At 43.8% G+C, this 24,381-nt stretch overlaps 1 protein-coding gene across 2 annotated transcripts in view; it reads left to right on the top strand.

Moving 5' to 3' along the window:
• MYLK3 (myosin light chain kinase 3) overlaps positions 1-21,556 on the top strand; it is a 42,416-nt gene extending 20,860 nt beyond the window's left edge. For both annotated transcript variants that reach the window (XM_006191345.3, XM_032486243.1), the window contains 10 exons: positions 1,050-1,510; positions 2,915-3,020; positions 3,598-3,691; positions 4,106-4,215; positions 5,154-5,295; positions 9,145-9,215; positions 15,535-15,663; positions 16,839-16,991; positions 17,897-18,029; positions 18,964-21,556. In XM_006191345.3, the coding sequence (XP_006191407.2) occupies positions 1,050-1,510; positions 2,915-3,020; positions 3,598-3,691; positions 4,106-4,215; positions 5,154-5,295; positions 9,145-9,215; positions 15,535-15,663; positions 16,839-16,991; positions 17,897-18,029; positions 18,964-19,023 (1,459 nt within the window). In that variant the 3' untranslated portion in view covers positions 19,024-21,556. The remainder of the gene's footprint in view (positions 1-1,049; positions 1,511-2,914; positions 3,021-3,597; positions 3,692-4,105; positions 4,216-5,153; positions 5,296-9,144; positions 9,216-15,534; positions 15,664-16,838; positions 16,992-17,896; positions 18,030-18,963) is intronic.
• Positions 21,557-24,381: the final 2,825 nt, after the last annotated feature.

Genomic DNA, 24,381 nt, shown 5'->3' with positions numbered 1-24,381 from the left:
GGCTCCCTTCTGAGACCCAGTCCATGCCAGACACCCCCCCCCCCCCCGCCGCCACTCCAACACACATAGACCCTGGCAGTGGGGCAGTCAGAGTCGGGGCAACTCTGAGAGGGAGGGTCTGAAGCTGCCAGGGTCAGGGCCCTTCCCTCTGAACGTCAGGGCTTAGAGGGCCTTCCCAACCTCCAGCTGGGGGCCCAAACCATAATGCTGCTTGGTCTGGGTAACAAAAATGGATGAAGTGGGCCCAGTGGGGCCAGTGGGGTCGCAGAGAGTTCCCTCAGCTATATAAGCACACAGGCCCAGCAGAGCCAGGGCTATTTATTCAAGAGAAATGGGAAGTCCAGACTCTAATGAGCAATTGCCTGATTTTTAAAATATTTTATTTATTTATTTTGTTTTTTGGGGGGAGATAATTAAGCTTATTTATTTATTTAATGGAGGTACTGGGGATTGAACCCAGGACCTCATGCATGCTAAGCATGCGCTCTACTACTTGAGCTATACCCTCCCCCCTGAGAAATTGCCTGATTTTAGTAAATTATGTCTACTTTGGGGATTCCAGTGTAATGTTTGACTTGGTTCAGCTTTCTCTTCATTTAATGGAAGGGCAAATTGAGGCCCAGAGAAGGGAGAGAAGAGTCCAGGTCCCCTGCCTCCAGGCCACAACCCTCCTGAGGCAGAAGCAGATTTCCAAGGGGCCTCAGAAGTACCTGGTGCCCACCCCTGTCCACCACAACCCTTGCTTCAAGCCTTCCTTGGATGCTGATCCAGTGGAATCCTGAGAGCTGATAACACCATACGCCACTGAAGCCAGTCTCTCCCCTGGTGTCCTGTCTGGGCAGAGAGGGGTAGGGGTTGGAATCTGTGCTGATATCAACCACAAGCTAACTCTTACTACTATCACAACCCAAAAGGCCCTTTTTACAGATGAGAAAACTGAGGCTAAGAGGCCCTGGTCAGTGAATGTCAGAAGCAGGCATTTGAACCCAGATCTGTTGTGACTCGAGTCCTTGCTTTTAACCTCAGGGCCATATATCTCTCTGCTCCAGGATCTCCATCCACGTGCAGGAGACAGATACTCCTGGGGAACTGCTTGTGACACGAGGGGGCAGCCTCAGATACCCCCCCTCTACAGAGCCTCTAGGAGCTGCCCATCCAGGTGAGAAAGACCCACCTGGGCCCAGGTGCTGTCCCCAGGCCCCTGGGACTGAGTCGGGAGAACATATCCCCAAAGGAGCCAGTGCATTTTCCCCACTGCGGAGGCAGAGCAGTGGCGGGGGAGCAAAGGCCAAGGAGAAGCAGGGGCCTGGGGCTGCTCCCTCTGCTGTGGCACTGAGCAGTCCCAGGAAGGGCAAGGGTGCCGATGCCGGGGCCCCAGGCCCGCCGCAGGACACAGACCCAGGAACAGCAAACCCTCAGCCTGGGAAGGACTGCACAGCCGGCGACACAGGCGGAACAGAAGCAGGAAGGAGGACGCCCCCGGGAGCAGAGGCTGGCAGCCTGGTTCTGGGTAAGTGAGGCCGCTGCTGTGCCCCGAGGGGAGTGAGATTGAAGGGCCTACTGCTGGGCATCCTCCCTGAAGCTTTCAGGGAGAGAGAATGTGGGTTTGGGCGAGTCCAAGACTTGGAACAGTTTGCGGCATTTCCCCGGGCTGGAGACGGAGGCACGGAGAGTCAGGTTGGCTGTAGCCTTTGGAGAGGCAGGAACCTCTGGGTGGATTTCTCAAAGCCACCTGCCTGCTGATACTATTGGAATCATTCTGGATTGAGACAAGGAAGGCTCCTATTAGAAAGCAAATCCACTAACTGGTGTATTTAACCTACCATCAGCCATTTGCACCGAATGGCCTCTCATTCAGGATCGGGAAGGGGCTGCTGACCTGTTTTCTGTCCCAGTGGTGCTGACAGGCTTCCCTGTGCTCCTGTGACCCAAAGGGCCTCAAGTCCTCCAGCCCTTAAGGTCACACCCTCATTGGTCGGAGCCCTCATCCCACATGGCAGCAGGAAGTCCACCCTTTGCTGATTCCCTGCCCCAGAATTTCTGGAAGTCCCTGAGGATGGGCTGAGTGTTCTGCAGGTCATCCTGTGCCTCCTGACACTTCCAGGCCCCACCGCTGCCCTGTCATGCTGACCTCTCTGGCTGCTTCCTCTCCCCTTGCATGACTTGGTCCCAGTGTGGACACAGGCATCCCTTAGTTCCTGAAACACAGTGGAGAGCAGGCTGTGGCTTTTGAGTCTTTTCTGAGACTTGGGATGGTGATAAAGCCAACACCAGCAAGGCTTCAGTGTGTGCTGAGACCCGGGCATCGGTGGTGGCATCGGTCCTCACAGGCCTCTGGTGTGGAGATGTGTGGAAACACAGGAGAGGCTGAGAAACACGCTTAAGGCCACAGAGGCAGCGCTGACGGGGCCAGGATCTGACTGTTGGGCTCCAAACCTTGTGGCTACACAGCCACTGAGGACAGAAGGCAGTTACTTTGCAGCAAAGGAAACTTCAGATGGGAACTCTAGATGTGGAATCCCTGTGACACAGCCAGAATCCAGGCTTTCCTAAACTTTCTAGGGGCTCAGAAAACAACAAAACCACCAATGTTACCCACTTGTAGTCTAGGGCTCGGGCTCACCTTTGCAGAAACAAAACGGATACACAATATGCTCTCAAAGCAAACTCCATCTTCTACTTTTGGGAGCAGAAAGTTGCTTATCAAACAAAGAGAAAATAGCAGTATTTCCTCTGCTCTGGATACACGGCTGTGGAGGTAATGGAGTTGTCCCTGGAATATTTGGAGTGCTCCTGTGACCAGGCTCTGAACAAGTGGGTCTGGGATGGGGGTAGGGGGTGTGGGGATGTGGGTGGGGAGCTGAGAGGTGGAGGCTGCACAATGGAGGCTCACAGGCTGCCGTCTCCTGAACAGATGACAGTCCGGCCCCGCCAGCCCCTTTCGAACACCGGGTGGTGAGTGTCAAGGAGACCTCGACCTCAGCAGGCTACGCAGTGTGCCAGCACGAAGTCCTGGGAGGGTAAGCGGGCCCTCTGATTGATGGGGAGTGGGGCAGGGACACGGACAACTGAGCTGGGTGCTGCTGGGTGGTTCCTGGGAACTGACTGAAGGAGCCACGGCCAGGAGTGGGATGTCTGAGGGTTGGGGGAGGGCTCACAAAGAATGGGTGAAGAGACACCTGCAGAGTGCAGGGGAGCCCGCATGGTACGAGTGAGAAGAGGCGGAGCGTGCAGGGGGACCCACATGGTGTGGGCGTGGGACCCGTGTCCTGGAGGTGGCAGGAGAGCCAACGTGGGGTGGGGTAAGAGGGATGTCCTTTAGGGTGCGGGACTGCCCAGGGGTGGGGGGGAGGGGGACACCCCTAGAATGCAGGACGGCCCACATGAATAGGGTGAAGAAGATCTTCTCCAGGTTCAAGTAGCCTGTGTGATGTGGGGGTGATGACTGTGGTACCTCAGGGGTGCAGGGTGATCCCCAGGGTGTGTGGGGGACAGAGGTAGGACCGGAAAAGCCCCAGGGCCAGGATGGGGATGGTCCACCACGTGGGGGGTGCACCTCTGTGGCTCTGAGCCTGCTGAGTCCTCGTGTCTCTGCAGGGGCCGATTTGGCCAGGTCCACAGATGCACAGAGAAGGCCACAGGCCTTTCGCTGGCGGCCAAGATCATCAAAGTGAAGAGCACCAAGGACCGGGTGAGGTGTTTGCCCTGGGCCAGGCTCAGGACTCCTTCCTTTCCTTCTGGGCTGCCCAGGGCCTGCACAGCCCTGGGCCCCTCCATGCTGAGCAGGAAACCCGGCCACCTTTCCCTCTTCTTTTCCATGACCCCCACCTTCCAGTCAGCGGTCACCTTGCACCCTGGGCAATGGGGCCCTCCGGGACCTCCAGGTTTCCTTCTTGGGCCTCAGGCTTCCTCTCTGGGAAAAGGGTGGGTTAGACTAAGGTCCCTTCTGTTCTGAGAAGCTGGTGTGGGTGGTGAGTTGAGGAAACCTGGGGTAATGAGAGCAGGAACAAGGATGTGGGTGGGCGGGCGTGTGTCTCGGGAGGCGCAGCTGGCTTCTCTTCCTGACCGGTTTCTTGGAAACGCCTCTCCCCTCTGGCTCCACAAGGAGGATGTGAAGAACGAGATCAGCATCATGAACCAGCTCAGCCATGTGAACCTGATCCAGCTCTACGACGCCTTTGAGAGCAAGAACAGCTTCACCCTCGTCATGGAGTAGTGAGTGCGGGAGTCGGGCTGGGGCACAGGGCAGGGCTGGGAGCTGCGGTTCCAAGCAGAGCCCTCCCTGCCCCTCCCCTCACTGTGACTCCCAGGGACCGCAGTCCTCTGATCTTCTTGACACTCCAGTACGGAACGTGGAGGACAAGGCCATGTGTCACAAACCAGCGGCCAGTGAACCTGGTCTGACCTGCAAATCTTGGTTTGGCCTACACAATTTTTAGTAATTTTGATTTAGTTGTTAACAGTTGGAAATTGGGAAATTCCACATTAAAACCTAGATGTCTGGCTTTTCTTGAAAATATAAGGGCTCTAGTCATGCTGGATCCGCGTTTCCAGCTGGAAACGGCATGCTGGAGCTCATAGTAACTCACCTTTGCAGACAGGGCAGCCAGTCTCCCATTTGCTACAGTCCCCACCGCTTCCAACGACCCGTGACACGGAGGCCGAGGGCTCAGGGGACATTTATTATTGTGCTTGTGTTGCTCTTTCCTTCTGGTAGGACTGAGGAGAGGGAAACATTTGTCATGTCATTTCTCTATCAGAAGTGGAAAAACAAAAGTTGGATTAAGGGCTGTGAGTTTCAGGAAAACTTTTGTCTCATATCTGGTCTGATCTGTCCACTTAGGGTTCTTGCCATGTAGGTACTGACTGTTTCCTGTAGGCCAATGAGTTACAACCTTGGCCTAGGGTCTCTGGAGTGAGAACTGGGAGTGAGCCTGGATGATCAACCCTGCAGACAAGCCCCAGCCTCCCTCCCATTTGGCCCACCTCTTCCTTTCTACCACCCACACTCTGAACTGGGGATGGGGCAGAGCAAAGGCCCCCATAAAACCCCAAATGGCAGTGGTGCCCGTGGGCTCACGTGGCGATAAGAGTGGACGAGCCCTCTGAGAGTCTTGCTCAGCCGGCGCCTGCCTCTCCCTTTGCCCTGGCAGTGTGAATGGGGGTGAACTCTTCGACCGGATCACGGAAGAGAAATACAACCTGACGGAACTGGATGTGGTCTTGTTCACCAAGCAGATCTGCGAGGGCGTGCATTACCTCCATCAGCACTACGTCCTGCACTTGGACCTCAAGGTCAGGGTCCGCCCTGGGCATATGGCGGGTGGGCCCCAGGTTCCCAGCCTCTGCTGCTCCCTCATCTTTGAGATCTCTGTCAGCAGATAGTCCTGGCTTCCTTTCCCGGCCCTGCCATTTCCTCACTCTGGGGTCTTGGGCCGGCAAGTCTCAGCCTCAGTTCTTCAATCTGTAAAATGTGGATAATATGTACCTCGTTAAGTGTTATTTGAAAATCAAATGATACAATGACCTTTTTTTCTATAAAAATATCTTTAAGATTAGTTTTTTAAAAATTAAAATAGGAAGATATGCATGTGGCAACAAATACAGATAATGAAGAAATGTATAAAATGCATGGTGAAAGTTCTTCCCCCTCAGTCTCTATGCTGAGAGGTCTTCTGTACTAACAATTTGACATGACACACGGTCAATTACACGCAAAGGGGATTGTACTGTGCATCTTGTTTTTAAATTTGCCTTTTTTAGTTAATGCTACATTGTAGACACTTTTTCTTATTCTCTTTAAGGGCCATATGATATTCTATTGACTGAATGCAATTCACTTTCTTTTGTCTACTTGACAAAAAGTAAACACTTGATACGTGGTGGCCATTCTTTTTCTTTTTTTTCCACATGTGTTAATTTCTGGAATATCTATTCTGTTCCATTGATCTGTGTGTCTGTTTTTATGCCAATACCATCCTATTTTAATGACTATGATGCCTCCAGCTTTATTCTTCTTTCTTAAGATTGCTTTGGTTATTTGGGTTCTTTTGTGGTTCCATACAAATTTTAGATGGCTTGTTCTGTTTTGTTGAAAAATGCCATTGGAATTTTGATAGGGATTGCATTAAATCAGTACATTGCTTTGGGTAGTAAGACATTTTAACAATATCAATTCTTCCAATCCATGGGCAAGGACTATCTTTCCATTTGTTTATGTCTTCTTTAATTTCTTTCATCAATGTCTTAGTTTTCAGTGTATTGATCTTTCATCAGCTTGGTTAAATTTTCTCCTAAGTATTTTTTTTTTGATCAATTATAAATTTCTCTTTCTGAGAATTTCTTGTTAGTGTATAGAAATGGAATTGATTTTGCATATTGCTTTTGTATTCTGAAAAATCTACTGAATTTATAAGTTCTAACAGCTTTTTGGTGGAGTCTTTAGAGTTTTCTATATATATCATGTCATCTACAAACAGTGACAGTTTTACTTCTTTCTTTCTGATTCGGATGGCTTTTACTTCTTTATTTTGCCTAATTACTCTGGCTAGGATTTCCAATACTATTTTGAATAAAAGTGGCAAGAGTGGGCATCCTTGTCTTATTCCTTCTCTTAGAGGAAAAGCTCCCAGTTTTTCACTATTGAGTATGTTATCTGTCGACTTGTCATATATAACCTTTATTATGTTAAGGTACATTCTCTCTATAACCAGTTTGTTGACAGTTTTTATTATGAAATAGGTGTTGAACTTTGTTAAGTGCCTTGTCTGCATCTACTGAGGTGATCATGATTTTTATTTTCATTTTATTAATGTGGTGTGTCACACTGATTGATTTGCATATGTTGAACCATCTTTTCATCCTTAGAATAAATCCCATTTGATCATGGTGTATAATCTATTTTATATATTGTTTAATTTGGTTTGTTAATACTTTGTTGAGGATTTTTACATCTATGTTTGTCAGGGATATTGGCTTATAATTTTCCTTTCTTATAATGTCCTTGTCTGGTTTTGGTTATCAGGGTAATGCTGGCCTTGTAAAATGAGTTTGGAAGTGTTCCCTTCCCTTCTACTTTTTGGAAGAGTTTAAGAAGGATTGGTACTAATTCCTCTTTAAATGATTGATAGAATTCACTAGTGAAGCCAATATAGTAGCCACTAGCCACATGTGACAATTAAGCTTGTCACTTGAAATAAGGCTAGTGAGGAAATTAATTTCAAATTTTATTACTTTTAATTAATTTAAATTTAAAAACTTAAACTCGATTATTAGAAAACATTTAAGTACATTTGGAACAAATTCAAAATGTGAATTTACTTTTCAAATCTATACATTTCATGAAATGTAAATACAATTATTCATGAAATCTAAATACATCTAAAATGTTTCTGATGAAAATTTTGTATCTGAATTGAGGTGTGCTATAAATGTAAAATTCACACTGGCCTTCAAAGACAGTATGATAAAAATAATGAAAAATATCTCATTGATATTTGTTATTTTGATAACCTACGGAAATGATGCTATTTTTTATATATTGGGTTAAATAAAATTATTATAAAAATTAAGTTAAACATTGTACTTGGGTTCTAACCAGGGCAATTAGGCAAGAAACAGAATAAAAAGCATCCATATTGAAAAGGAAGAAGTAAAACTCTATTCACAGGTGATGTGATTTTGTGTATAGAAATTCCTAAGGAGGGTGGGGAGGAAACAGAACTAATAAATGAGTTCAGCAAGGTTGCAGGATGTAAGACAAATATATAAAAATCAATTGCATTTCTATACACTCACAATCAACAATCTGTAAATAAAATTAAGAAGCAGTTTCATTTACAATAGCTTCAAAAGGAATGAATTTAACCAAAGATTTGTAAACCTTATACTCTGAAAACTATAAACCATTGTTGCAAGAAATGTTCTAAAATTAGTCAGTGGTAAACTTTCTACTGAAAACCACTGAGATGTATACTTCAAAATAGTGAATTTTATTATTTCATTATTATTTATGTTTATTATTTATATTTCAATAATGTTATAAACATTAAGTTCACCTATAATGTGGCTCACATCATATTTCTACTGGACAGTGGTATTCTAGCCCTTGTAAAGAAGACATGGAGATTTTTAATCATCATTCTCCTGTATCTATCTGAGAAATTTCATAATCCCACTGTAGATAGTAATAAAACCCTCTTTTGGGAGAAACCGTACCTGACATTTTCTTCCAGCTGTAAAGTTTTTAATGCATGTTATGTCATTTGGTCCTTATACCTTCCCAGGAGGAAGGCAGGAAGAGGTTATTATTCCCATTTTACAGATGGAGACACTAAGATTTCAGGGATGGAAAAGTACTCACCCTCAGTAATCGACTCTTGGAACTCAGACACTGGACTCAGGTCTCCAGGTCCTTTATACCATAAGCTCTCCATCTGCCCTCAACCCTTACCCATCCAAATTTGTTTGACACAAGTGACAAGAGTCATTCCAGTCTCCCTCAGGACCTCAGAGCTGATCTGAAAGATTTAAGAGAAGCATGTCAAGACTACCACCTCTATCCCATGGGTCACAGCTGTCACCACAAAATGGCAGGTTGGGACATTTGGCAGTTTTGATCTCCTTGACCAAACTACTGGAGGTTTGGTCCCACCCCTGAGATTCTGATGTCAGGGTCGGGGCCTGGGCACTGAGACTTTTGAGAGCTCCCCTGATGATTCTTGTGTGTAGCCAGGGTTTGGAACCATCACCACAAGTCCGTGGTTTCAAATCTGCATCCCAGAAGGTGTCATGTTTGACTCACACATGATGAATGCATGTTTAAATTGGATTTATTGTCAATATTTAAAAACATGGAATTTTTACTTAAACCTGGATATCCAGCTTCTTTGGAGGACTGAGGAACTCTGGCGACTGGGCCTGTGTCCCTGTGTGGTGCCAAATGGCTGGGGCTGAGAAGTGGCTACCCCTTTACACGGTGGGGTGGGGGGTCCCCCATGTCCCCCCAGTTCACACCACTCTTTATTGCTGCCCGGTAGGGCTTTCTGTTAGAGGCTGGGAAACAGGCCTATTGACAAGTAAGTGTGGGAGCTCAGACCTTCTTAGCTGTTGACTGAGCTAAGCAAACATCTCTTTCTTTCCCAGCCAGAGAACATACTGTGTGTCAATCAGACAGGACACCAAATCAAGATCATTGACTTCGGGCTGGCCAGAAGGTAAGGGCGTTATATTTTGGCACATTGACAGAACTCCTTGGGGACTCCTGGTGGCTCTCTTGGGCATGGTCACCTTAAAGGTCAGCCAAGTTTTAGTTATGGGACTGACATGAGAAAGCTCTCTCATGAAGACTGTGTAGACAGTCCTTGTTACTACTGTGGGGGCGGGGCTGGCTTTGTGCTGGAGGTCCTGCTTCTCCTTCAAAGGTTGTGGGACTGACTGCACTTCAAACCACCCGTGAGAGCAGAGAGAAGAGTGATAGTTAAGTGGGGGTCACTGAATGGGGGTGCTGAACAGCTCATTCTGTTCATTCCCCAGGCCTCCTGGGGCCAGGATGTAGTGAGCTGTGTGACGCATCATGACCAACCCTGCCCCCTAGAAAGTGACTAGGTAAAACAGGGAAGAGAGTTTGTGACAGTTTAGGGTGATGCCTTGGGTAAGTGGTCCTGGGCACTCACGACTGGGTTAGAGCTTGGTAAAATGACCACAAAATGACCACAAAGTTTATACAAGATAATGCATCAACAGTGCAGACCTGTGAGGTGGTTAGGTTATCAAGTTTCAATGCATAAACTGAACATCATATGTAATTTTAGAAACATTAAAGTTCCGTAAAGTGTCTAAAGCCTTGTGAAGTATAGGTAGTTTTACTCTTTGATCCTGTCCAGTCTCATATGTGGTAAACACAGGGCCTCTATGGGGCTCTTGCCTGTGGCGTGCACACCCAGAGGCCATAGCAGACCCTTGGCATTGGGGAGGGCTGTCCTGCAAACCTTCAGGCATCCACATCTATAAATATGGCAATAAAGATATGTCCATTCTCCAGGATTCCTCCAGAATCTTATTTCTACCAAGAATGACATTTCCCTGAGGATCACATATTTTCTAGGTAGGTCTTCACACCACAGCTACATTTCCAAGTCTTCAACTCTTCTCTTACTCTAATGGTCATTTCCCACAAAGAAGTTGTTTTGGACACTTTTTGAGCCTTGCAGCTCTTCCACTCCACCCACAAGGGGAAGAAAGGACAGTCTTGTCTCTGTGGACACAGAGCTGCTTGCCTGAGCTCAGCCTCTGGTGTCCAGCGCCTGCCTCCCGGAGGTGGCATCAAACCACAATGGTGGTCTTCCTAAGTCTCGCCTCTTTGAGGTGTAAAGATGCATTTTCAGAGCCCCACTTGATGGATGGGAGGCCAAATGTGATGTCATTAGAGTAACAGCAGAAGGAAGTTCATATTATCCCACTGTACCTGCAGGATCCCATTAACACAGTGTATCAGATTTCATGAACACTGCCAAATCCCCCGACTCAGATGCTTAAAAATCACCTTCAATCCATAATGTAAAAAAATTGCTTAATAGTTTCCCAAATATTAGCTAAAATTGGGATGCATCCTATACACTTGCATGTCTTATACCCTACAGCCCTGTTTTTCAACCTGTTTTTTATGTCACTGCCTGCCTTCCAAAGAGCCTTTTTAACCATCTTTCCTAATCTCCTGGCCCCTTCCTCATGGAATTTAATACACAGATGTACTGAGTATCTGTTTAAGTACTGTGGCCTTTTGGAGAGCCACACACCATTGTAATAGCTAAGATTTTTTTGTCCTCTCCCCAAGAATCACTTCACCCACTGTGGGGCAATATTGTGTTCATTGAGAATGCACACACCAGTGTATGCAGTATCCTCTCAAATGCCAGGTGACCAGTTGCCAGATGAGTATTTACAGTGACACACTATGAATTCAAAGCAAGAAGTAAACTGAGGCTCCTGGAGTCTGGGAAGGCTTCTCTGAGCAGCCAGAAGAGATGGATGGACAGGGTTTTGTTACCTGCAGGCAGCAGTATGTGGTAAATGTTTAGCAACCAGCTGCGGCAGGGTGTGAGAGGAGGTGTGGTTGATATGTAACCTTTGCTAAGATGGGTCAACTTCAAGCTACTAACTTGATGTCACTGAATGCTGAGTTGGGAGGAGATGCACGATTGGCTTTCGTGCACCTGCCAGAACCGGCTTCAGCGCGGAGGGGAGGCAGGAGGGAGAGTGTGAGTTACAGGCTGGCACCAGGATGCGCACTGCACGTGAGCAGGCTGGTCTGGGGGAAGGAGGGAGCTGTGGGTGAGGAGTCCTGAAGAGGGAGGCTCAGAGGTCGGAACGTTATCCTGTAGGCTACTGAGCCTTAGCTGGTGGGGAGGTGAAAAGGGCTTTAGGCCAATTCACCAAAAATCAGTTACCAGAATCTACGCCCAAACTCTCAGACAATCCATCCAAGACTCAGACAAACTTGTTCATCTGGTCAAGGGCATTGAGGACAGTATTTCTGTCAGCAGGACCAGAGGTAGAGAGAGGGCAAGTTCAAGAAAATAAACACAGGAAACTATGCTTAAGAGAAAGCCACCCATGAGAAACTGCTGGGCACTGGAGAAGTGCAGGTGTCTGAAAATGTGACAACTTGGGAAACTTCCCTCAGTGGGCCTGGGCTGGCAGACTCGCAAGTTCCAGCTGTAAAATGAAAGGAAAACATCAAAAAACATCCTCAGTGGTCTGGCAAACTGGTCATTCAGCAGAAGGATTGTTTGGAAAATTGACTTTTGCCAAATTGCCTGGGAAGTGTGCCCTTCTAAGAGGCAGGATCTGTGGGGGGAACATGCAGGTTGAGAGAGCATATTTTATACTTCAGAATAATCAAATGTTTGTAAAGAGGGAGAAAATGACAAATTATCCCCATAATACAATCTATAGAAAGCACAGTTGTATTTCTGGGTGAGGCTATGAGAAGGTGCTAAGACGTTCAGGAGAGCAGGGGCTATAACGAATCTTCAGAGGCTCTGACATCCAGCAAGAGGGACCAGTGTTACACCAGGCTGGGTGGTGAGACCCACCAATGGGTCTCACTAGGGACATGTCAAGGGGTCGAAGGTGGTGACAGGATGGGAAGTATCTTGTGTTGGCTTGATCTCCGAAATGTTTGGTGCAAGGATGAGCCTCCTGCCTCCCAGTCCAGTGCTCAGATTGGAATCCAAGCCCATTTCATCAGATCTTTTAGCAGAGCAAGGAGGTGCCTACCCCAAACCCTATGAGGCTCCAACTTCACATGTGACTTTATGATCACAGAGGGCCTTGTGCTAGGAATCTGGAGAGGGAGTCTGGTGGGTATTTTGACAACAGCATTGGGGTGGGTGTATTAGTTAACAATTTCCACAACTGTATAACAGATCACCCCAAAATGTGACTTAAAACTATAATTATTTATTCTCATCCACACGTTTTTGAGTCAACTGGGGAAGCAGCCTGCTGGACCCAACTCATATTAGCTCATAATAAGGAATCTTGTAAGCCAGTTGTTAAACATGGCCATTATTAAAAACTAAATTGTATTAGCTCACAATTTAAAAAATTATATTAAAAACAATTCATCACATTTAAACAATATCACTTCCTAATTATTTTACATTTCACTATTACTTATGCTCTTGAGGTTATTTATACCTATTGTTATCTGTATGGTGGGAAGACTAGAATGGTGTGCCAATCTCTTCCCAACTCTTCATCCAGTGACATCATGATACTTTGAAATCAGACACGGTGAGATCAGTACTTATACCACAGACATTAGCAAATGCTACAAATCAGGAGTTTTAAAGAAATCAGACAGCTGATTGTTAAACTTTTACCTACACATTTCTGGTTGGGAGTCACTGATCTAGGCTGAGTTGAGCTGGGCTGGGATCCAAGATGCAGGGCAGTGAGGACAGGTGTGCTCCAGGTGTGTGTCATCCTCCTCTCATGGTGATAGCAGAGGAGCAGGAGGGCATACCTAGCTTGGAGTTGGCCCGTTGTCACTTCCACTCACATTCCACTGGCCAAAGCATCTCACATGGCTAAGCCCAGCATTGTGGGATGGGGCAATATATGCCATCTCTAGTGGAAGGAACTACAGAGTCACATGACACAGGATGTGGATACAGAGCAGATGAAGCTGGGGAAACAAGAATGCACCCTGGGAAAGGATGTCCAGGGGCTGAGAGCCTGGGTTTTTCTCCTCAAGGGGAAGGCTCTTCCTCTCTGTTTGGCTCCTTGACCTTGAGACTTGGGGCAGCTGCCAGTGCAGGGGAGAAGCAGGCTGCCAGAGGAAGATTCTCACTCTCCTCCTCTCCCTGTTTTCCTGCCACAACATGGCCCTAAGGTGATCTTTGTTACTCTCTCGCTGAATGGATGTAGGCTGTGTTGGCTTGAGATCTGCACTTGCCCGACTCTCAGCAAATTTGGAAGAGAGGAGATATACTTTGAAAACTCACTTCCCTGATTTAAGAGAATCAGAGCACATTGGCAGAATACTTATTTTATTCTTCTCTATTTCTCAATTGCCTCATCTGTAAAATGGGGACAGTGATCTCACCAACTTCATGGGGCTGTTGTGAGGATGGAGTTTACATAAATAAAACTTTTAGCATGATATCTGGCAAATAGAACATGCCAATTAATTTTAAAATGAAAACCTTATTTTTTTAGAACAGTTTTAGGTGCACATCAAAATTGGGGAGGAAGGAACAGAGATTTCCCACTTATCTCCTGTCCTCATACATGCAAAGCCTCCCCATTATCAACACTGATAAGCCTACATTGACACATCAGAGTCACCCAAAGTCCATAGTTTACATTAAGGTTCACTCTTGGTGGTGTACATTTCTGTCGGTTTGGACAGATGTGTAACGACTGTATTCATCATTATATTGTCACACAGAGTATCTTCACTGCCCTAAACATCCTCTGTGGTTCACCCTTTATCTCTCCCTCCTCTCTAACCCTTGGCAACCACCAATCTTTTCAGTCTCTCCATAGTTTTGCCTTTTCCAGAAGATCATATACTTGGAATCACAGTATGTAGCCTTTTCAGACTGGATTATTTCAGTTAACAATATGCTTTTAAAGTTGTTTTTCCATGTCTTTTCATGGCTTGATAGTTCATTTATTTTTAGTGTTGAATACTGTTCCACTGTCGGGCTGTCCCACAGTTTATTTATCCACTCACCCAGTGTTGCTGAGCGTTAAATTTTAGTGAGAAATTTTCTTCTTTTTCAAGAGTGAGTCTAAAAATTAACTTTCGCCAACCCTCTTCCCATTCAGCCATGAGCTCTCTTTCTAGCTGTCCTTAAACTTCATGTCCAGGATGCTTTCTCTAGTTCTTTTTCTTTTTGTAATTATACATAAGACACGTAACATAAAATTTACCATGCTAGCAATTTTTAAAATTAGTTCAGCAGAGTTTAAGTACACATTGTTCACGTTGTTGTGCAACCAATCTCCAGAGCTCTTTTCAGCTTGTAAAACTGAAATTCCACACCCACTAAACAAGTACTCCTCAATTTCCTCCTGCCTCCAGCCCCGGGAAGGCATCATCCTACTTTCTGTCTCTGAATTGACTACTCTGGGAACCTCATATAAGTGGAACCCTACAGTATTTTTCCTTCTGTGACTGGCTCATTTCTCTTATCTTGATGTCCTCGAGATTCATCCATATTGTAGCAGGTGTCAGAATTTCCTTCTTTTTAAGGCGGAATGATATTCCATTGCATGTATATTCCATATTTTGTTTATCCATTAATCTGTGGATGGATACTTGGGTTGCTTCCACCTTTTTGCTCTTATGAGTAATGCTGCTTTGAACATGGGTGTATAAATGTCTCTTCAAGACTTGGCTTTCAATTCTTTTGGATATATATCCAGAAGTAGGGTTGCTGGATCATATGGTAGTTCTTTTAAAATTTTTATGAAGACCTGTCATATTGTCTTCTGTAGCAGCTGCACCATTTTACATTCCCAACAAAAAGGGTTCCAGTTTTTTCACATCCTAGCCAACACTTGTTATTTTTTGTTTTTTTTTTCTGATGGTGTGAGGTGATCTCTCATTTGTGGTTTTGATTTGCATGTCCCTGATGCTCAGTGATGTTGAGCATTTTGCCTTTCTGTAACTCATAACGTCTTCCCTCTAACCACGCTGTATGATAGAGCAGTCCTCCACACACGGTTTGTCTGTGCTCATTTGTGTGGCTGCAGGCCAAATAAAATAGATTGATATTCCCTCCTTTTCAGATTGTAAATACCTAGAGGAGGAGGAGGATTGTCATTTTCTTGTTCTCCCCAGTGACTTAGTCTGCATTTAGGGTCTGGGGGGCGTGATGCTTTCCCAGTAAGCCACGTGTGGTAAGATACGAGCTCCAGACAACAAGGCTGACAGGAAGAGTTGGGGAGGAATTAGCCTGGCAGCCACATCTTCTCCCAGGACTCACTCCCACTATCCTCTGCACCCCCTCCTCACAGATACAAGCCTCGGGAGAAGCTGAAGGTGAACTTCGGCACTCCTGAGTTCCTGGCCCCGGAAGTCGTCAATTATGAGTTTGTCTCATTCCCCACAGACATGTGGAGCGTGGGAGTCATCACCTACATGCTGTGAGTGCCTGGGGGCCTGGCTCCCCAGTGGGGATGGGGGCCATGTGTCTTGGTCTGGGTATCCTTAGGTGCAGCAAAAATTTGAGTGCATGAAGTTTATTGGCGAGGTGTTCCTGGGAAACCCCAGAGGACTGGGGAAGTGAAATGGGGAAGGCAGGCAGCCAGTAAAGTGTGTGTTGTAGAGCCAGTAACCACTGTGGGCATGTGGAGCTTAATTCTGCGTGGAATCTGGGGTCCGCTGAGGGACACCCCCTCAGGGGTTATTTTAGCTGAGGGGTGAGGGAGCTGAGGCACTTATACTGACTCTAATCAGTTGTTGCCAGTGGGCTGGTCCCAGGGGTATTAATTTCCTGAAACTTCTGGGTGTATAAATCAGCTTCCACTGGAAAAAAAAAAGCCCTTCAGCAAAGAAATGCAGATGCTGCGGTGCATGTGGGGCTGGAGTGCTGTGAAGCGGTAAGGAGGGGGACGTGAGGGCAGGGGACCCGCTGCTGCCCTCTAACCTTGTCCCTCCCTGTTTTCTGTGTGTGAGGAGGCAGAGTTAGGACGGGCTGAGAGGTGATCTGTGCATAGACTAAAAGTCCTCCCCTTCCTCTCCAACTGTGGACTTCCCTCAGCTACTTCATCGGAGGCCCAACAAAACCATGCTTTACTCCCAGTCTTACCATCACGGTGTCACTGTTTCCCCACGCTCTGCAGGTGTGCTGCACCAGGCGGGGAAATTTGTGACCTGAGTCTAGCCAGTTAAGTTGTCCTGTCTCTCCACCCTCCTCTAGAGGAGCCTAATAAAGCCAGTTTTCCTTTGGGCCCTGAGGCCTGGGTCGTATCTAAAGGAGCCTGGATAATCTCAGGGACATGCCAAGCTATTTTTAGAATAAGTCAAATGTACCTGATAAATGGACTTACTGGGTTGGGCCCCAATTTCCTCTTATGTCACAGTAAGGGGAATACAGTGACCATGACAGGGGATTTATTCCAACACTCTCCCTGCCTTCAGTTTTTGGGTCCTTCCACTTCCTCCCCTTACTGAGCACACTGGACTGTCTCCTATGGAGAAGCAATGAGGATGCTTTTCTTTCGAACCCTCTAGGTTCTGGTTAGTTCTGCTCGACCTTGTCAATGTGTGTCGACAGGTGTGGCTTCCACACACTGACGGTCCTTTCTCTCCTCTGTAGACTCAGTGGTTTGTCCCCGTTTCTAGGGGAAACAGATGCCGAGACCATGAATTTCATTGTGAACTGTAGCTGGGATTTCGATGCCGACACCTTTGAAGGGCTGTCGGAGGAGGCCAAGGACTTTGTCTCCCGGTTGCTGGTCAAAGAGAAGAGGTACCCTTTATTGCTTGTCACCCATGATCTGTGTTGATCTGGGTGCAGGCCGCTGTGGGCAGCGCTGCTGAAGATAATGGTCTTTTCTTCCTGTGGACAGGTTCTGTCCAGGATTTCTCAGTCTGCTACTTCTTTTGGGGGAAAACAACATAATGAGGGAAAGGGACAAAGGAAATCAATTAAAAAACAGCGAGGAGCATAAAATCTGGACAGAGTTTTAGAAAGGACCATATGTGCAAATTAGGCCTATTTCCAAGTCATCACTCTTAACAGACTAATGTTGAAAAAGAGTTGAGATATGCAGCTGTTACTCCCTAGAAAAAAGGGCAGAAAACCCTATTTCTTGGCAATGAGGACCTACTTAGTTTTCAGCAGCTGTACCAAGGTCATGGGTGGGGCCGTTGAGTTTTCCTATATTCAGACATTTGGGAGTGACTGGGCCCTGACGCAGCTCTGGGTTCCTTGGCCTTGACTGTTTTGTTTCTTCTTGATTGTGAAAAGTTAAATGAAAGGAGAAATACTTCTAATTCAGATGAACAGGTTGACATTATTCTCTGGAAGGAGATACAAGCGTCTTTCAAAGCTCATGTTCTTTTATTTCTTAAGAGCGATTCCAGGCACAGCTGGCCTGCCCCACTCCCAGCTCTCCCTGGGAGGTGGTGATTAATCACTGGGATCCATCCGTCCCTCTATAGAGGGCAGGCAACGTTTGGCTGACGGCCTTCTTCCACTTGTAAGGATGGGCATTTTAGATAGGAGGAGGTCTTTTTTTAGTACACGGCGTGAATCTGCCTAAATGATGAATCTGTTCCACTGACTCAGCTTCCTACCCAATTGAACAAATTTTGGGGAAACCAGAAAAGGCAACCCCAACTAAAAGTCTTAACTGCTGTTTGATCTTGCAGCTGCAGAATGAGTGCCACACAGTGCCTGAAACACGAGTGGTTGAATAATTTGCCTGCCAAAGCTTCAAAATCGAAAGTTCGCCTCAAATCCCAACTATTGCTGCAGAAATACATGGCTCAAAGGAAGTGGAAGGTATTTGTTTTTCTTTTAGTAATGTCCTTTGAAAGAAGGACATTTGTCTTCTTAAAATTTACTTTGAAAAAAGTGTACTAAGTTTTTACTTACATTTTGATTCTAAATCGAAAAATTATTTAGGGGGAAAATTTTCTCATGTCAAACCCTGTTACCTTGATTTAAAAATGCCACAAACTAAAATGATGGGCATAAAAGTAGCATTTAATTCGTACTCCTGTGGACACTTGAAGGGACAGAATGAAGTTAGAGCATCTGTTCTCAGTGACCACAGCAGGGAAGTGCTCAGAATTAACTGCGTGGAGCTTGACGCCAATTCCTCCACATTTCAGAAATAGGGCCTAGGAAAGCACCTATTAGGCTTTAAAAGCTTAATTTTGTTTACAACAGAACTCTTGGGTACCATGGACATAAACCGTATCTTAAAAACAGTTGTCCTCCAGGGAGGTGGCTTTCCAATATTTTGATACTGACTCAGATCCTCAATAAAAAAACAAAACCAAATGCTTTACCCAGAGAGCCCATGCACGTGTGAAATAAAAATACCGCAACGTTTGCTCCACGGAGTGTGAGGTGCTCTGGTGTTTTCTAATCTATGATATTTGGTCTATGGTTTTTGTAAAATGCTGGTCATGACCCACTGGTGAGTTGTGAATCACAATTTTGAAAACATCCTTCTAGGGTTCTTCATTTTTCACCTGAAAAGGGCAGGATAACATATTTTCTCATTTCATACTTGCTCCAAACATGCCCCCGAAAGTTATCTGACTGTTCTATTAGAAATTTGCTAGAATCTTTTTTTCCCCTTTAGGTTATCAATTTAAAAAAAAGTCAAGTGGTGAAACTTGCTTAAGTCCTTTTTTAATTTCTTCTTAAAGCAATTGGTCTAAAATATGCTCCCCCCCTCACCCTTTTTTTCTCTCCTTACCTTAAGAAACACTTCTACGTGGTGACTGCTGCCAACAGGTTAAGGAAATTTCCAACTTGTCCCTAATCCTCAACTCTGCTGCTCCTGTGAGCCCAGAAATTATTGAGACTGGTGGTGAAGTCACGACTGAAGATTTTTACTAATACTGATTCCACTTAAATTTTTTGTTAAAAAAGAAGAAAGGTTATGGCTGTTGCCTTTCTTGTGGCTGGAAAGTGGCTGTAAAGAAAGTGACTTAACTTTTTTCTGCCTTATGAGATCACTAAGTTGAAATGCTGTGATTACTTTTCCAGTGTGCCTACTTTTGGTGATACGTGTAGGCATGTTTTAAGCAGGTAGGACAGCTTCTATGTCAAAGCTTGTATGTCAAATTTAAAATCTAAGCTTACTCTGTTTAAAGAACCCAGTGGACTGTCACACAGGGCATGTTATTCAGTGTTACCTCCTCTAGTGCAGAGAATTCCTAGCATTTTGATTTGTTCAAGCGTGAGCTGACATCTTCTACTGCATTTATTATCATTCTGGTATGAAGTAACATGGATTTAGGGCAGTGATCCTCAACCTGGTTTTAACTTGTGCTTCCTTTTGAGAATCAAAACACACATTCTTTAATATTCTTTAAAATTTCAAAATACACTGACCGTCACTGCTAAATCAGAGCAAGGATAGTTGTGAATATGCTTTTTAAATCTGTGCACACCTCTACTGTCTCCTAATTCGGCCCTGTCGTGGCATTAGCCTTCTCCCTCCTGATCTCCCTTCTTCAGTTATGAATCTGTGGTTGAGTGAGTCTGGAATCTGACATGCAACATGTGAAAGAGAGAAAGAATGTAATGATGTTCAGCTTTCTGAGAGAAACAGAAACGACGCATCATGACAAAATAAATGAAAACTGCTCTTCTGATTAACAAGTACTTGATTATTCAAAAGCAAGCAGTCCCTTTAATATCCTCATTTTTTGTGCTATTCCCATCACCTTGGGTCAGCAGTTTTAGTTACTTTTAGTTTTTAATTAGCCATGCTACAGTTTCATGGCCTTTCAGGATTTCTGCCCAAAAGAAAGACTTTTTTTTTTTGGTAAAGAACAGAGGGGTGGGGAGGGAGGCAGAGGATGGAGAGATTAATCCTACTGCTGCATTTCTTCAGTAGTAACTTTCCTCTGGAATGCTAACCATTGTTGGGAAGCTAAGGTTTTCAGTACCAGCACATCTAGGCGTGCTCAAGCTGGCCAGCTAATGGATGAACATCAGAAAAGGTGGCTGCTGGAAACCTCCCTTTTACAGGAGAGTAACAGCAATTTGGTAAAACGCTGTCTTTTTAAGGTATTTTGAAGGCAGCCTCCAGAAGGAGCCAGAGAGGATATCTTATAGTTCTATCTATAGTGGAGTGATTCTTCCCTTCCATAGGACTCGACATTCTTCGGAAAAGCTATGAAACTTCTCCCCAGAAAAATGTACAGTTAGCCTGATCTAGAGCACTGATGCCTAACAGGAATATAATATGAGACATAGTTAAAAAATTTCTGATAGTGCCTCTTAAAAATAACCTGGTAAAATTAATTTTAATAATTGATTTAACATGAGGTATCAAAACCTATTTCAATATGTAATAATATAAAATTATTAATGAGGTGTTATATATATATTTTCATACTGTCTCCAAAATCTGGTGTGTATTTTATACTTAAAATAGACATCAATTCAGACTCTAGGTTTAATTTGTATTTAGATTTCATAAAATTTACTGTGGAAGAATATACTCACATACTCAAGTTGTTTAAAGCATCTTAAATGTTTTCTAATGATTGAATTAAGCATTTTTAACTAAAATGAAATAAAATTAGAAATTCATTCCTGCCATTTCATTAGTCACATTTTAAGTGCTTAATAGCCACATAAGGCTTATATATAGGACAGGGCAGATCCAGAGAAAGTCCTGTATCTATCAAATTCTAATTTTTCTCCTTATATGCTATTATTTTCTATCTAGAGAAACAACTTCTCTCCAGAGTCCCTTTGAGGGGGTTTAGGCCAGGCCCACACAAGTGACAGGCAATGCAGAAGTTTGTCCTCCTGTTCTGAAATGCAAGGGAGCTTTTATGAAGCTTTACTTTTTTGGATATTTTTAGTGCTCTACGTTGCTGGTGTGTAAGCAGCTCAAAAGTTCTTTAGATTGCAACTTTGCTAGTCTCAAATATTTCTAATGGGACTTTTGAGTCTGAATGAACAATCTTTGGAAACTGCTGTGCAGAGAAACTAAAAGGTAGTCAGGACCCACTTTTTTTACTTGTCAGATTTGGTGAGGATGGGGAAAATGGAATTCTTCATTTTTGATGACTATGCATCCAAATGAAAGTCATGCTCACACTTTGACCTAGCAATTCCGTCTCTAGAAATTTATGCCCCAGCAATACTTGAACAAGTGGGCAGAGATTATTGCAAAATTACTTACTGTAGCAAAATGGCCCAATGGAAACAATCTACACGTGTCTATCAGTATGAGTTTAGTTGAACTGTACCACATCCATACAGGGGAATACCTTGTAGCTGTTAAAGATAGATCTTGATGTACTGATTCTTATTACAAAAAAAAAAAAAAATAGAACATATATATGGTATCATCCCATTTGTGGTGAGATATGCTTTTTATACATGTTAAAATTTTCTAGGATATGCAAGAAACTTAACAATGGAGTATGGAAAGTGGGTGATGGGGAGAGAAGAAATTCCACTTTTCACATTATAATTTTATGAATCATTTAAATTTTTTTAACAATGAGCATGTATTGCTTTTATAATTAAAAACTGGCAACCCACTGTCAAGTGTGGATCTTGTTTTGACCCTGATTTGAGCAAATAAACAATAAAAAGACATTTTAGAGACATGCAAAAGAATTTAATTCTAAATTGCATAGTTGATGATAGAATTTCTATTAATTTTGTGAGGTCTGATAATGACAATGTGGTTATAAATGTAGGTTAAATGACTTCAGGAAAAGGGGAGCTATAGTTAAGCGAGTGTGGCAAAATCTTAATTGCTGGGTCTCGGAATTTAGTATGGGGTTTCATTATACTGCCCTTTAGTAAAGAGGCCCTTTATGTTTCAGGTTTCAAATTTTGTATAAATTTGAAAACTTTTCATGGTAAAACATTTTTTTAATCAGTTGAATAAACCAAGAAGATCTGTTAAAGAAATGAGCCTCCAAAAAGTCTTTACAATAGTACTGAAGTATAAGGACTCACTAAGTAGTAAGCCTCCATCACTGGGATTATGTGTTGGAAAATTGTAGAAAGGATTCCTGCCCCAGGAGGGCATTTGGACAAGGCTGCTTTAGGGCAATTCCCCAACCCTGCAACTAATTTAAGAAATAACCTACTACATACCCATGTTTATAGCAGCATTATTCACAACAGCCAAGATGTGAAAGCAACCTAAATGTTCATGGACAGATGAATGGATAGGCAAAGTATAGTATATCCACACAATGGAAAATTATTCAGGCTTAAAAAGGAGAGAAATTCTGACACTGTGCCACAATATGGATGAACCTCAAGGACATTATGCTAAGTAGAATAAGCAAGGTACAAAGGAAAATACTGTATGGTTCCACTTAGATGAGGCAGCAGTCAAATTCAGAGGCAGTGGAAGAATGGTGGTTGCCAGGGGCTGGGGGAGGGAGGAGTGGAAGTTGTTCAACGGGTTTCATGGGTAGAGGTAGCTTTGGGAGATGAAGAGTTCTGGAGATCACATAACGTGAATGTACTTAACACTACCGTACAATACACCTAAAAATTGTTAAGATGGTAAATTTTATTTTACCACAATAAAAAAAAAAGTGAATGTGCTTTAATTTTACCTGATGATGAATACATTGCTTTTGATCCAAAGCTAGAATTTAAATCCTGGCACCAAAATCAAATTATATACCTTCTTAAAATAATTGAGGAAAAGACTCACTTATCCATTTTAGATCAAAGTAATCACAGAAGCTCTATTTAGTGATTGCCTTCTAAGTGTCATACACTTTACAAATATTACCTTTAATTCTCACAAGGTAGCTAATATTTCTGTTTTATAAACAAGGAAATTGAGGCTCGTTAATGTGAAATTTCCTTAGGGTATAAGTGGCAGAGCCAGAATTTAAATGCAAGTATGTGTGGTTCCAAACCTCGTATATTCATTCCCCTCTACCACAGGGCTGCAGGATGTTATGTCTGTGGCAGGATCATTTGATTATGGCAGTTCTCCAGCCTCAGTGTCCAGAATTAAATGGGGCAGGGAAAGAAATCACTCTTTTACTCACTCCCATTCTATGAAGCAGGTCATACGCCTTATTTATAGCAGATAGGAGGAAACCACTATTACTATTGATACTACTATGGATAGGTTTTGAAACGTTGGATGCAATCACTTTATTGCATTTTTCATGGAAACATTTAATTAGATCATGTATTCTTAATTTTAATTAAAATCATGTCTGGCCTTATGCCTCAGACTCCCTAGCAAGTTATCTTCCCAGGCCCTTTCCTATAGTTTTAAAGTTAAGTAGTATTTAATAAGGTTACATTTTTCAGTATGTGGATATCAAAGAAAATAAACCTGGGCCTCTTTTTTTTTTTTTTTTTTAAGGTATAATTGACTTACAGTGTTGTATGTTTCAGGTTACAATATAGTGATTCGATATTTCTATACATTATGAAATGATCACAATAAGTCTAGTTACAGTCTGTCATCATACAAAGTTATTAGCACAGTATTGACTACATTCCCTATGCTGTACATCACATCTCCACGACCTATTTATTTTATAGCTGGCAGTCTGTACCTCTTAATCTTCCTTACCTATTTCATTCATCCCCCCTACACCACTACCCTCTGGCAACCATCCATTCGTTCCCTGTATCTATGAGTCTGTTTCTGTTTTATGTCTGTTCAGCTGTTTGGTTCTTTTAGATTCCACATGTAGTGATTTGCCTTTCTCTGACTTACTTAACTTAGCATAAGATCCTCTAGGTCCATGCATGTTGTCCCACTTTGGCCTGTTTCTTAATTTTTTAATGTGATGCTAATATATAATTCATTATATGAGATCTCTATATGTATTTCTCTCTATATTTTAATATTTACTAAAAACTTATACCAGGAACTAGGCTAAATGCTTTACGTGTATGAGCTCAGATACTCTTCCTCATTATTCTGAGGGAGACATCATTTTTATTTCTACTTATAGATGAGACATAAAGAAGGTAATTTGCTCAAGGTTTCACAGGTGGTATGTAGCTGAGCAGGGTTTTAAACCCAGATAGTCTGATTCAAGAGTTTGTGCTCTGGTGAGGAATACAGACCACTTTTTTTTTCCTGCGAGAGTAGATGGCTTTCGGCATAGCAAGGATTCGCCCACACTGATAACAAGTGCACCTTGAA

Source organism: Camelus ferus, chromosome 9 (assembly GCF_009834535.1).
Source record: "Camelus ferus isolate YT-003-E chromosome 9, BCGSAC_Cfer_1.0, whole genome shotgun sequence".
Classification (NCBI taxonomy): Eukaryota; Metazoa; Chordata; class Mammalia; order Artiodactyla; family Camelidae; genus Camelus; species Camelus ferus.
Note: the sequence above shows the minus strand (reverse complement) of the source record. Positions and strands in the feature narration are given on the sequence as shown.